This window comes from Sapajus apella, unplaced genomic scaffold, assembly GCF_009761245.1.
Source record: "Sapajus apella isolate SASKATOON/1434 unplaced genomic scaffold, GSC_monkey_1.0 scaffold5, whole genome shotgun sequence".
In the NCBI taxonomy this organism is placed as follows: Eukaryota; Metazoa; Chordata; class Mammalia; order Primates; family Cebidae; genus Sapajus; species Sapajus apella.
The window spans coordinates 7325992-7338743 of record NW_022436945.1 but is presented as its reverse complement, the minus strand read 5'-3'; the positions used below and the strand labels follow the sequence as shown (position 1 = coordinate 7338743).

Sequence of the window (12752 nt, the reverse complement as noted above, 5' to 3'; positions counted from 1 at the left end):
TAAACTTGAGAATGACTTTGAATATTCCCTTCTAGGAGATTTCCTGGGCGTGGGTGTTTCTTTAAAATAGAAATAATCCAGAAAGGTTAAACACCTGGAAGATGAAAGATGAGGACCTAATGTGAACACAGATTTAAAATAACCAGCCATTTGCCTGGGAGGAAGTGGGAGGAGGCATTTGCGGGGGATGGTTTGGAGGAGAAGCAGATCTGTTTATTCTTCCATGCCCACTCTTCATACCCAGGCCACTTTAGCACTGGAGAGAGCACGGGACTGAACCCTAGGAAAACGCCTGATGGGAAACCCAAGAGTAGGAATTGGATTGAACAACTCTGGAAATACCAGGAGTGGCTCAGGGATATTCTCAGAAGGAATGTTCTATTTTATTCAGAGTTCAGAGAAGCAGACGATTTTTGCTTTGTTTTGTTTATTTATTTCAATAGGTTTTTGGGGAACAGGTGGTGTCTGGTTACATGAATAAGTTCTTTCTTCTGTTATATCGTTATTATCATTGAACATGTCTTCAAATTTAGGCTTTTAGGGCTTTTTGCAAAAGAGAACTATTATATATTTAGTGCAACCAGGTACAAGACAGGCTCAAAAACAAAACTGAAAAAGATCTGTGAAAACACTTTCAAAATAACAAAATTTAGATGTAATTTTTTAAAATGACATAAAAACTATGATTTATCATGTGTAACATGTTTTGAAATATCTATACATTGTGGAATGGCTCAATATAGCTAATTAACATATGTTTTACCTTATGTGCTTGAATATGCTTTTTAGTGCTGATTTCTGAGATGTTGGTGTACCCATCGCCTGAGCAGGGTACGCTGAACCCATTGTGCAGTCTTTTATCCCTCACCCCCTTCTCACCCTTTGCCCCGAGCCCCCAAAGTCCATTGTATTATTCTTATGCTTTTGCATCTTCATAGCTTAGCCCCCACTTACGAGTGAGAACATGCCATGTTTGGTTTTCCATTCCTGAGTTACTTCACTTAGAATAATGGTCTCCATTTCCCTCTGTGTTGCTGCAAATGCCATTGTTCTGTTCCTTTTTATGGCTGAGTAGTATTCCATGGTATATTTATATATACCACAATTTCTTCATTTACTCATTGACTAATGGGCATTTGGGCTGGTTCCATATTTTTGCATTGCAAATTTTGCTGCCATAAACATGCACGTGTAAGTATCTTTTTCGTATAACAACTTCTTTTCCTCTGGGTAAAGTAGTGGGATACTGGTAGTTCAACCACTATGGAAAACAATATGGAGATTCCTAAAGAACTTTACCTGTTTTTTATAGTGGTTTACATTTGCACCAACAGTGTAAAAGTGTTCCCTTTTCACCACAGCCATGCCAACATGTATGATTATTATTATTATTATTTTTATTTTTATTATGGCCATTCTTGCAGAGTAAGGTTGTATCACATTGTGGTTTTGATTTGCATTTCCCTGATCATTAGTGATGTTGAGCATTTTTTCTTATGTTTATTGGCCATTTGTATATCTTCTTTTGAGAATTGTCTATTCGTGTCATTAGCCCACTTTTTGACGGGATTGTTTGGTTTTTCTTGCTGATCTGAGTTCCTTATAGATTCTGGATATTAGCCCTTTGTCAGATGTTCTGCCATGATCAAGTGGGTTTCATACCAGGGATGCAGGGATGGTTTAACATACGCAAGTCAATAAATGTGATACACCACACAAACAGAATAAAAAACAAAAGTCACATGATCATCTCCATAGATGCAGAAAAAGCATTTGACAAAATCCAGCATCCCCTTATGATTAAAACTCTCAGCAAAATTGGCATACAAGAGACATACCTCAATGCAATAAAAGCCATCTATGACAAACCCACATTCTACTGAATGGAAAAAATTCAGTAGAATGGGAAAAAGTTGAAAGTATTCCCTCTGAGAGCTGGAACCAGACAAGGATGCCCACTATCACCACTCCTCTTCAACATAGCACTTGGAAGTCCTAGCCAGAGCAATCAGATAAGAGAAAGAAATAAAGGGCATCCAAATTGGTAAACAGGAAGTCAAACTTTCTTTTATTTTTGAAGGAGGGTTTTCCCAGGTATGTATTCTTGGTTGACATTTTTTTTTTTTTGGCACTTTGAATATATCATCCCATTCCCTTTTGGCCTGCAAGTTTTCTGCTGGAAAATGTTCAGTGCCTTATATGTGACAAATAGCTTTCCTCTTGCTGCTTTCGAAATTTTATGTCTTCAACCTTTGACAATTTGATTATGTATCTCAGTGTGGTTCTTCAGGTTCATCTTATCTGACGTATTTTGGGCTTCTTGGATCTGTATGCTTATTTATTTCCTTTTGCCGATTTGGGAACTTCTTAGTCATTATTTTTAAATAAGCCTTCTTGTCCTTTCTCTTTCTTCTTCTTTTTTTGCATCTTTGACTAAATTATTTCCAGTGACCTGTGTTTGAGTTCACGAATCCTTTCTTCCGCTTGATATGGTTTTATATTAAATTCCTCTACTGAATTTTCATTTCAGTTATTGTGTTATTTTATTTTCAGGTCCATGATTTCTTTTGGTACTTTAAAAACATTTCCTCTGTTTGTTGAAATTCTCACTTTGTTCATTCATTGTTCTCTTTATCTTGGTAAGCAACTCTATGAGAATTATTTTTATTCTCTGTCAGGTAAATCATATAACTGTTTCATTAGGTTCAACTTATGGAGATTTATCTTCTTTTATTTGGAACATCTTTGCCTGATTTTTATTTTCCTTGACTCTATGTTTTGGTGTCTATGCATTAGACAAAGCAGTCACCTCTCCCAGTCTTCCCAGGCTGATCTTGTACAGGAGACTACCCCGTCAATGAGCGTGGCCAGATAATGGCGGTCTCTACCAACTCTTTTCCTCCCAGAAAGAAGCAGGCAGCTGTGTTTGTTGTTTGCTCACTCTGCACTGAGCCAAGGGGGAGCTATTGTATCTACCAGCCCAAGTTTCCACCTCCATTCTCCTCCAAGTGGCTAGATTTTGATGGACCTATAGAGCTCCAACACCAGCAAGACAAAAGCTAGCTCTCTAGGGACCTCCCCTTTGTGGGGTGCCAGACATGCCAATCAACTCCTTTCCTCCTCTGGTTGAAGCTGAAGTAGGTAGTCTATTCGTGATTATATGGTACTTCACCAGGGGCAGCATCTTTGGCAAGAGCGTGTTCTGAATCTCTCTACCAGCTTTGGTGAGTGTGGTTTTGCATTCTCCTGAGGTGCCAGAGCCTTTTGATTAGCGTCTGATTTTTTACAAATGTAATGTGTCCATGAATTATTGCTGAATTGATGTGCTTATTGGGAAAAAAAGAGGGGGATCAGGACTTCCTTCTGCCGTGTTGCTGACATTACTCCTCTCAGGTTGATTTTTGAGTCTCCATTTTTCAGTTACTTGGAATTTGCACAGCATGGTTTGAACTCACATCCAGTTAGGCCCTGACGCTGGTAGGTGACAATCATTTCAACACAGCGCAGCTGAGGGTCAGTGTGGAGACACGGAATTATGTGGACGGGACTCAGAAAATACAGGACTCTAGTTTTTGTGACACCTTCCAGTGGCCATGAGACCTGAGACAAATGGCTGGGCTTCTCCAATTTTAGTTTCCCATCTGTAAATCAAAGATGGCAGTGCCTTTCCTGGCTACTTCACAGAGTCATATGCATCCATGAGATAATGTATGGAAATAGACAAATGCAATGTAGCTGGGAGACAATATTGTTATCTGGGTGTATTAGCCCTTTTAGTGTTTTCAGTCCTCTCCTCTTTCTGGACTCCTGCCCAGAACTCCTTTAAATATAGCCATGGTCAATAAAGTGGCCTAGAAATTACATCCTGCAGATTCCCTTTCACAGGCCCTGTGTTGCCTCAGAGTACATTTGGAATTCTTTTTAATCCCTAATAACTGTCATGAGGTCCTTGTCCATTATTCATATTGCTTTAAGTTATTTATCCTTTTTTCCTTGAACAGACTTGCCAGGAGTTTGATGCATCTTTTAAAAAAGTCAGCTTTTAGATGTGTTCATTTTGTCTGCTTCATGCATCAGTTTCTGAGGGATGTAATTAAAATCTCCCATTACAAAGTTTCCTGTTTCTCACTACAATTACACACATTTGCCATATGCTTTAGGCTCTGTTGTTAGAGGACTATAGCTTCATTATTAGAGCATTTCAGTGAACAATTGCTTTTATATGAAGAGCTCTCCATGTAGAACTCAGCCAGTTCCTGTTTGTCCTGACTACTGGTCTCATTAGAATTGTTTTGCCAACATATTTTGTGCTTTCTATTGAACAAAATTTCTTTGTAGCCTTGAATTTTCCTTTGGAGACCTGAACCTAATTAATCATACATCATTTATGTATTTATATTGTAATAGTACATATGCTCATCTGATTATCTGTTTTTTTTCCGTGTTCGCTCTGCAATTTTTCCAGGTTTATACAGAACCTGAATTTATGGCAGCTAACTCACAAAGCTGTTTTGCTTCTAGACTATGATATTTACTGCTATGCTTTGTGGAAATTAGAGATCACTGAGATATTTTTTATGCCCAAAATACCTGAAACTAGGAGGCACAGGGGGACCTTTTAGCCTCTGGTTCACGTTGTAGATTATAATCTGTTTAGTTGCAATATTTTTGAAAATACATGACAATGAACCAACCTCATGGGGCCCTGTGACCAGTTCACATCAAACAGCTGGACTTCAGTTTCTAGTTACATAAAGAGGGAGGACTCAGGCTGTGAAAAATAGCTATGCTGCGTTCTCAGTCCCTGGCTGTAGGGTTTATAGCATTTTAAAAACAATATCTGGGATTACTTTTATATTCACTTATGTTTAGGAAGGGAGAAAGAAAATGCTCCTGTAACTAACACAAGGCAGAAAAATTTCTGTTTTTTTGTTTATTCAGGTGTCCCTAGAGCAAGGCCTGGCACATAGTAAGTGATCAATAAGCATTTGTAAGAAAATTGTGGTAGCAAGGTCGGTGTGGTGGCTCTCGCCTGTAATCCCAGCACTTTGGGAGGCTGAGGCAGGTGGATCACTTGAGGTCAGGAGCTCAAGACCAGCCTGGCCAACGTGGAGAATCCCCATCTCTAATTAAAAAATGCGAAAATTAACTGGGAGTGTTGGCACACACCTGTAGTCCCAGCTACTTGGGAAGCTGAGGCAGGAGACTCGCCTGAACGCGGAATATGAAAGTTGCAATGAGCCTAGATCACACCACTGCACTGCAGCCTGGGTGACAGAGCAAAACTCCACCTCAAAAAACAAAACAAAACAATGACAACGAAAAGAAAATTGTGGTAGCAAAAAAAAAATTGTTATGAGAACTTTAAGAGGAGAAGGTGTAATTGCAACAAAAGATTGTGAAGTCTTCATGAGGAAGTAGCAGTTGAATAGTGCCTTGAAGAATAAGTAGGATCTAGAGATGAAAGGGTGAGTCAATTAGGGTCTTATCATAGAAAGAAGCTACTAAGAATGATGTAGGATATGAGATTAAATTTAGGAACTGGCCTAGCGTAGTTGAAGGAGCCAGCTACACTTTAAGTTCAACTGTTGCTTCTTTGCCTGATGGTGGGCCTAAAGTCAGCAGGGTGGCCGCTGGAAGGAAAGAAGGACAGAAGTGAAGTGAGGAAGATTAAGAACGAACTGTGGCCCACAAGGCTGGGCTTAAACCATGTCGGTATCTGAAGCCAAGAAGGCTCCACCTTGCTAATGCAGGTGACCCACAGGAGAATCAGGCATCCTTCATCATGGAGCTAAACATGCACCTGGCCGGGGATAGGGAGAAGCCTGAGGAGGATCCAGCAGGTGTGGGAGGAGCTTCGGGCCTGGCTGCTGTCTCAGGAGCTGTACACACTGGCCCAGCATAGGGAGAAGTCAAGGAGAAACCATCAAGAACTGAAGGAGCTGAGAGCCCAAAACCTGCCCTGGCCAACAAGGTGAGAGAGCTGATCAGCAATGACGTGTGTAAGCTGCAACAGCACCAGGCATGTTGCTACATTCAAGCATCCAAGCGTCACAAAGAAATGATTGCTGCTTCACTTCCATCTGCCATGTTTTATGCAAAGTCACATGGACCAGAGTACACAGAGAAGAAAGTCCTGGCAAATGTAGCTCTGGCTTAGCAGAGCTAACACAGAACATTCCAGGGAAGATAAAGGCTTAGAGAGAAAAGCTGTGGGAGGCGGAGCAGATGTTTACTCTCTCAGGCCATCACTTCGGAAGGCCCCAGGACGGGTCCTCCTGGGCACAGTGGGCAGTGGGTTCCCAAGTGCCATCGCCGTGCTGATTCTCTGGAGTGGGCATCACGTGGTATTCTGCTACATTTAGAGGCAATGCAAATCATTTAAATGGAACTTGAATTTATAAATCATAAAAGCATAAAGGGTTTCTAAAGCAAAGCAGGAAAACACTCAAAGTTTGGGCGACAGTCATCTCCACACGCCACCCTCCAGCCATGTGCCCAGGGGATTTTCACGACAAAGCAGAAGTCCCAGGCCCTTCCTTCCCTGGGATGTAAAGCGGGTGAAGGGTGGATGCTGTGGCTTATACCTGTAAATATGAGAACTTTGTGAGGCTGAGGCAGGAGGATCACTTGAGCCCAGGAGTTTCAGACCAGCCTAGGCAACATAGCAAGACCCTGTGCCTACAGAGAATGTAAAAAGTACCTGGGCATGGTGGTGCATACCTGTAATCCCAGCTACTTGGGAGGCTGAGGTGGGAGGATCAGGAGTCTGAGAAGTCAGGGTTGCAGTGAGCTATGATTTTGCAACTGTACTCTTCCCTGAGCAAGAGAGCGAAATCTTGTATCATTAAACAAAACAAAACAAAAAACAACAAAAAAAAGTGGGTGTAGGGCAAGTATGGAAGAGAGTGGTCCTCCTGCTATCCTGGAGTGGCCTGTGACTTATTTGTGTTTATTGGTTTAGTAATGACTCACATGTGCCACACACTGTTCTAGGCATGAGAGAAACAGGTGAGCAAAGCCCCTGCACTCATGGAGCTTACCTTCCAGTGAGGGAAACAGATAATTAAAAAATAGACAAATCAACGTCAGGCCATGATATTTCCTTTGAGAAAACATAGAGCAAGGTGAGGAAAAGAGAGTGAGATGGGGTGGGATTTTAGAGAAGGTGTCTAGGGAATAAGAATCCCAGGGAACAGTCTGGGAACGGTGGCTTGTGCCTGTAATCCCCACACTTTGGGATGCCGAGATGGGCAGATCACTTCAGGACCAGCCTGGGTAACATGGTGAAACCCCTCTATTAAAAATGCAAAAAAAAAGAGCTGGGTAAGGTGGTGCATGCCTGTAGTTCCAACTACTCGGGAGGCTGAGACGAGAATTTCTTGAACTCAGGAGGCAGAGGTTGCAGTGTGCTGAAATTGTGCCACTGCCCTCTAGCCTGGGTGACAGTGAAATGCCATCTGAAAAAAAAAAAAAAAAAAGAATCCCAGGGAATAAACTTGAGCGTTGAATGTACCTTAGGTACCTGCTACTACTCTAAAAGCTTTACATGTATTGGCTCATTTAATCCTCGTGAAAACCTAAGTAATTTTCCCAAGGTCACATCATTAATAAGTAAAAGATCTGGCATTTAAACACAGGTTGTCTGGTACTAGATCCTAAGCTTTAAGCCAGGGACAGTCTCCTGGTTGCAGCAAGTGAAGTGAGGGAGCAAGGAATGCAAATATCAGGGGGAAGAAGGAAAAGCCAGTACAAAGCCCTGAGCCAGGTGCATGCTTGCTGTTTGGAGGAGTAAAATCAAGAGTTTGGTTCTGGACATGTGGCAGTTTGAGAAGCAGGAGAGAATGAACAGCAGAGGAGATTGAGAAGCAGCAACTGACAGGAGAGGAAAAAGCCCAGGAGAGAAGGCTCCATAAAAGAAGGAATCATCAATATTTCCAGTTCTGCTAGGAGGCCCAGTTAGCTCAGATCCAAGAATCGTCCCTTGTATTTGGCAATGTGGAGGTCTTCATTGGTCTTGACACAGATGGCCTTTCATAGACATTACAGTATGTGAAAAGGCAACCAAAGCAGTTTTGTTCCAGATCAAGGAGGGATGGAAGCCCGAGGACCTGTCTTCCAGCCTCAGTTTTGCCCCTTTCTACCCCTGAGACACCTCCCAGGATCCCTGGAACACAGTTTGACCATAGGTGTAAGCCATCCCCTTTGTTTCACAGCTGATGAAACTCAGGTCCAAAAAAGGGAGGAGACTGGCTCAAGACCACGCAACCAGTTAGTGAAAAGCACAGGTTACTGTTATCACTATTTCATGAGATAAATCTGTTCCTACCCTGTCTTATACTGTTTTCATGGACAGTGGTTACGACAAATAGAAAAATCAAAATAACAGGATCTTTTTCACCTACGTATTTCTGTGGGAAGTGGGGAATGATAACATTTGCAAATCCAATTCATAAAAGATTCAGAAGCCTCATTGTTAACTAATAGTTTCCATATTCTCCTCCCATACCCCATTTCTGGTCATTCAGCAAGTTCCATGTCTTCCGATTCTACATAATGGGACATAGCAGACTACAAATTGTAAAACGGATGTAATAATAACACCAATCACTCACACTTAAACACACCACTAGCCGTAAGCCGGCATTGTTCTCAGGTCTTCACAGCAGCCCTGTGCAGCAGACTTAACAAGAAAGCAAGGTCCTCTCTCTGAGGGTTATGCATAGAACCATATCAGGAAGAGGTCAAGAATTCAGTCCCCAGGGTCCTACTGCCCAGTTGCATATTTCATTTCCACTGCTCACTGATGGTGGCACCCTAGCCAGGTTACTTCCCCTCTTTATGCTTTAGTTTTATCAGCAGTGTGAAATGCTTCCTAGACTGAAAAACAGGATACAGGGTTAAAGGCTGGCATTGACCGTAGTAATCCAGGCACTGTTCTAGACACGTCACCATCACAAGCATTGGCACCCCCTGCAAGCTGAGCACCAATAGTGGGTTGCTGGGGGCTCCCTCTCCTCTGCTTTCTGATTTGAATAAGCCACAGGTTGAATCATGAAGCTGTACTTAAGCTCATCTGGCTTTTTTTTTTTTTTGCCTTAGGATCCATGCTTGAAGCTGAATGAAACTTCGCCGAGAGGGGAGGAGTATCAAGATAAGTTAGAAACTGAAGAAGGAACCAGCAGTGATGAAGAAGAAAGGTACAGGAGGACATACAGACTTCTGAGTGCTCCAGTGACTGAGCACTCAGATGTGGAAGGATTTATCCATTCATTCATTCTGTCCTCAAGTATTTTTCACTGCTCCTTGCAGCATGCTTGAGGAGGTAAAAGGCATATCTTGTATGTCTTCAGCGTGGCTATAGGCTTTACATAAACTATCTTACTTAATGGTTACACCAACCCAAAGAAGCCATTTTTTAGCTTAAGAAACTGGAGCTCAAAGAAGTTAAGATTCAGACCTGCACTGGCCCAAAACTTCTGCTGCTGTGATTCCAAGTGTTGTTTAGGGGATATAGGGAAGCTTTGTGATCCTGAGGAAATCCCCACCTATATCACCTATGTCAGTCAGCTATTGCTGCTGTAATAAGCCACCCTTTAAATATCAAAGATTTTTAGCTCATAGGCGAGCTACCTTTATGACTGGCTCTATCAGGCTCTGCAGGTATATTAGTTTGTTTTCACACTGCTATAAAGAAGTGCCCAAGGGCCGGGCGCGGTGGCTCAAGCCTGTAATCCCAGCACTTTGGGAGGCCGAGGCGGGCGGATCACAAGGTCAAGAGATCAAGACCATCCTGGTCAACATGGTGAAACCCCGTCTCTACTAAAGCTACAAAAAATTAGCTGGGCATGGTGGCGCGTGCCTGTAATCCCAGCTACTCAGGAGGCTGAGGCAGGAGAATTGCCTGAACCCAGGAGGCGGAGGTTGCGGTGAGCCGAGATCGCGCCATTGCACTCCAGCCTGGGTAACAAGAGCGAAACTCCGTCACAAAAAAAAAAAAAAAAAAAAAAAAGAAGTGCCCAAGACTGGGTAATTTATAAAGGAAAGGGGTTTAATTGGCTCACAGTTCTGCTTGGCTGGGGACGCCTCAGGAAACTTACAATCATGCCAGAAGGGGAAGCAGGCATGTCTTACATGGCGGCAGGTGAGGGAAAAGTGTGTGTAGGAAGAAATGACAAACACTCATAAAACCAACAGATTTCATGAAAACTCACTCACTATCATGAGAACAGTGTTTGGGAAACTGCCCCCATGATCCAGTCACCTCCCACCAAGTCCTATCCTCAACCTGTGGGGATTATGGGGATTTCAACTTGAGATGAGATTTGGGTGGGGACGTAAAACCTAACCATATCAGCAGGACTTACATGAGCTTGGCTCCTGGGTGAGAGTAAGGTGTTATTGCTCTGCCACAAATTACAGTTCAAATCGGCTCCACATGCCTTCTCATTCTGCGGCCCAGGCTGAAGGATTAGTCCCCATCTAGGGGATGTTTTTGTCATGGTAAAGGGAAGATGCTCAAAAGGCTGATGGAAACATGCAGTGGATCTTCAAGCCTACACTCAGAAATGCACTCGTTTCCACCCACCTTCCATGAGCCAGAGCAAGTCATAGAGCCAAAACTAATATTAAAAATCTTGAAGAAAAAGTTGGAGGACTCAGGCTACCTGATTTCAATACATATTATAAAGCTTCAGTAATAAACACACTGTGGTATCAATATGCCGAGAGACAAATAAACTAATTAAACATAGTGGAGTGCTAAGAAATAGATTCACACAGAGTTGCTAGATTAATTTTTGTTAATGGTGCCAAGGCAATTCAATTGACATATGAAAAGTTTTTCAACAAATTGTGTTAGAACTGGATAAACATGAGAAGAAAATGAACCTCAACCCCTACTATGCCCCATGTAAAAAAATTAATTTGAGATGTTTCATAAATCTACAACATAAAAACTAAAACAAGAAAGTGTCTTTGAAACTTTGGTATAGGCAATAATTTCTTAGATAGGATGTGAAAACACTAATTATCATAGGAAAATTAATAAATTGTTTTTCATCAAAATGGAAAGTTCTGCTTTTTTTAAAAAAAAAACCTTGGCTGGGCACAGTGGCTCACGCCTGTAATCTCAGCACTTTGGGAGGCCAAGACAGGTGGATCACGAGGTCAAGAGATCGAGACTATCCTGGCCAACAAAGTGAAACCACGTCTCCACTAAAATACAAAAATTAGCTGGGCGTGGTGGTGTGCACCTGTAGTCCCAGCTACTCGGGAGACTGAGGCAGGAGTATTGCTTGAACCCGGGAGACAGAGGTTGCAATGAGCCGAAATCACGCCACTGCACTCCAGCCTGGCACCTGGCAACAGAGTGAGACTCTGTCTCAAAAAAAAAAACCTAAAAATGAATAGACAAGCCACAGACTGGGATAAAATATCCCATCTGTATTCAGAATATATAAATAACTCTTATAAATCAGTAATAAACAGACAAACCTATTTGTTTTTTAATTTAACTTTTAAGTTCAAGAGTTCTCATGTAGTTTCGTTATATAGGTAAACTTGTGTTACAGGGGTTTTGATTGCAGATTATTTTGTCACCCAGGTATTAAGCCTAATACACATTAGTTATTTTTTCCAATCCTCTCCCTCCTTCCACTCTCCACCCTCAGGTAGGCCCCAGTGTCTGTTCCCTCTATGTGTCCATGTGTTCTCATCATTTAACTTCACTTATAAAAGTAAGAACATGTGGCATTTTGTTTTCTGTTCCTGTGTTAGTTTGCTAAGGATAATGGCCTCCAGCTCCATCCATGTTCCTGCAAAGGACATGATCTTATTCTTTATGACTGCAAAGTATTCCATGGTGTATATGTAACATATTTTTTTTCATCCAATCTATCATTGATGGGCATTTAGGTTGATTCCATGTCCTTGCTATTGTGAATTTTACTGCAGTGAACATATGTGTGCAAGTATCTTTATAATAGAATGTTTTATGTTCCTTTGGGTATATACCCAGTAATGGGATTGCTGGGGCAAATGGTATTTCTGCCTCTAGGTCTTTGAGGAATCACCATTCTGTCTTCCACAATGGCTGAACTAATTTACACTCCCACCAACAGTGTATAAGCATTCCTTTTTCTCCATAACCTCACCAGCATCTGTTATTTTTTTGACTTTTTAATAGTAGCCATTCTGACTGGTGTGAAATGCTATTTACATTTCTCTAATGATCAGTGACGTTGAGCTGTTTTTCATATGATTTTTGGTCACAGGTATGTCTCCTTTTAAAAAGTGTCTGTTCATGTCCTTTGCCCACTTTTTTTTAATGGGATTGCTTGTTTTTTTCTTATAAACTTGTTTGAGTTCCTCACAGATGCTGGATATTAGACCTTTGTCAGGTGCATGGTTTGCACATCTTTCTCTCCATTCTGCAAATTGTTTGTTCTCTCTGTTGATAGTCTCCTTTGCTGTGCAGAAGCTCTTTAGTTCAATTGTATTCCATTTGTCAATTGTTGCTTTTGTTGCTATTGCTTTTAGTGTCTTCATCATGAAATCTTTGCCTGTTCCTATGTCCAGAATGATATTGGCTAGGTTGTCTTCCAGAGTTTTTATAGTTTTGGGTTCTACATTTAAGTCTTTGAGTTATTTATTTTTTTTTTTAGAGACAGGGTCTCACTATGTTGCCCAGGCTGGCCTTGACCTATCCTTCCACTATAACCCCAAAGTGTTGGGGTTATAGGCATGAGCCA

At 41.7% G+C, this 12752-nt stretch overlaps 1 protein-coding gene across 6 annotated transcripts in view; it reads left to right on the top strand.

Moving 5' to 3' along the window:
• Nucleotides 1–12752, top strand: part of FAM184B (family with sequence similarity 184 member B) — a 139495-nt gene that overhangs the window by 94418 nt on the left and 32325 nt on the right. For all 6 annotated transcript variants that reach the window (XM_032273170.1, XM_032273179.1, XM_032273184.1 and 3 more), the window contains one exon: nucleotides 9103–9200. In XM_032273170.1, coding sequence (XP_032129061.1) covers nucleotides 9103–9200 — 98 coding nt within the window. The remainder of the gene's footprint in view (nucleotides 1–9102; nucleotides 9201–12752) is intronic.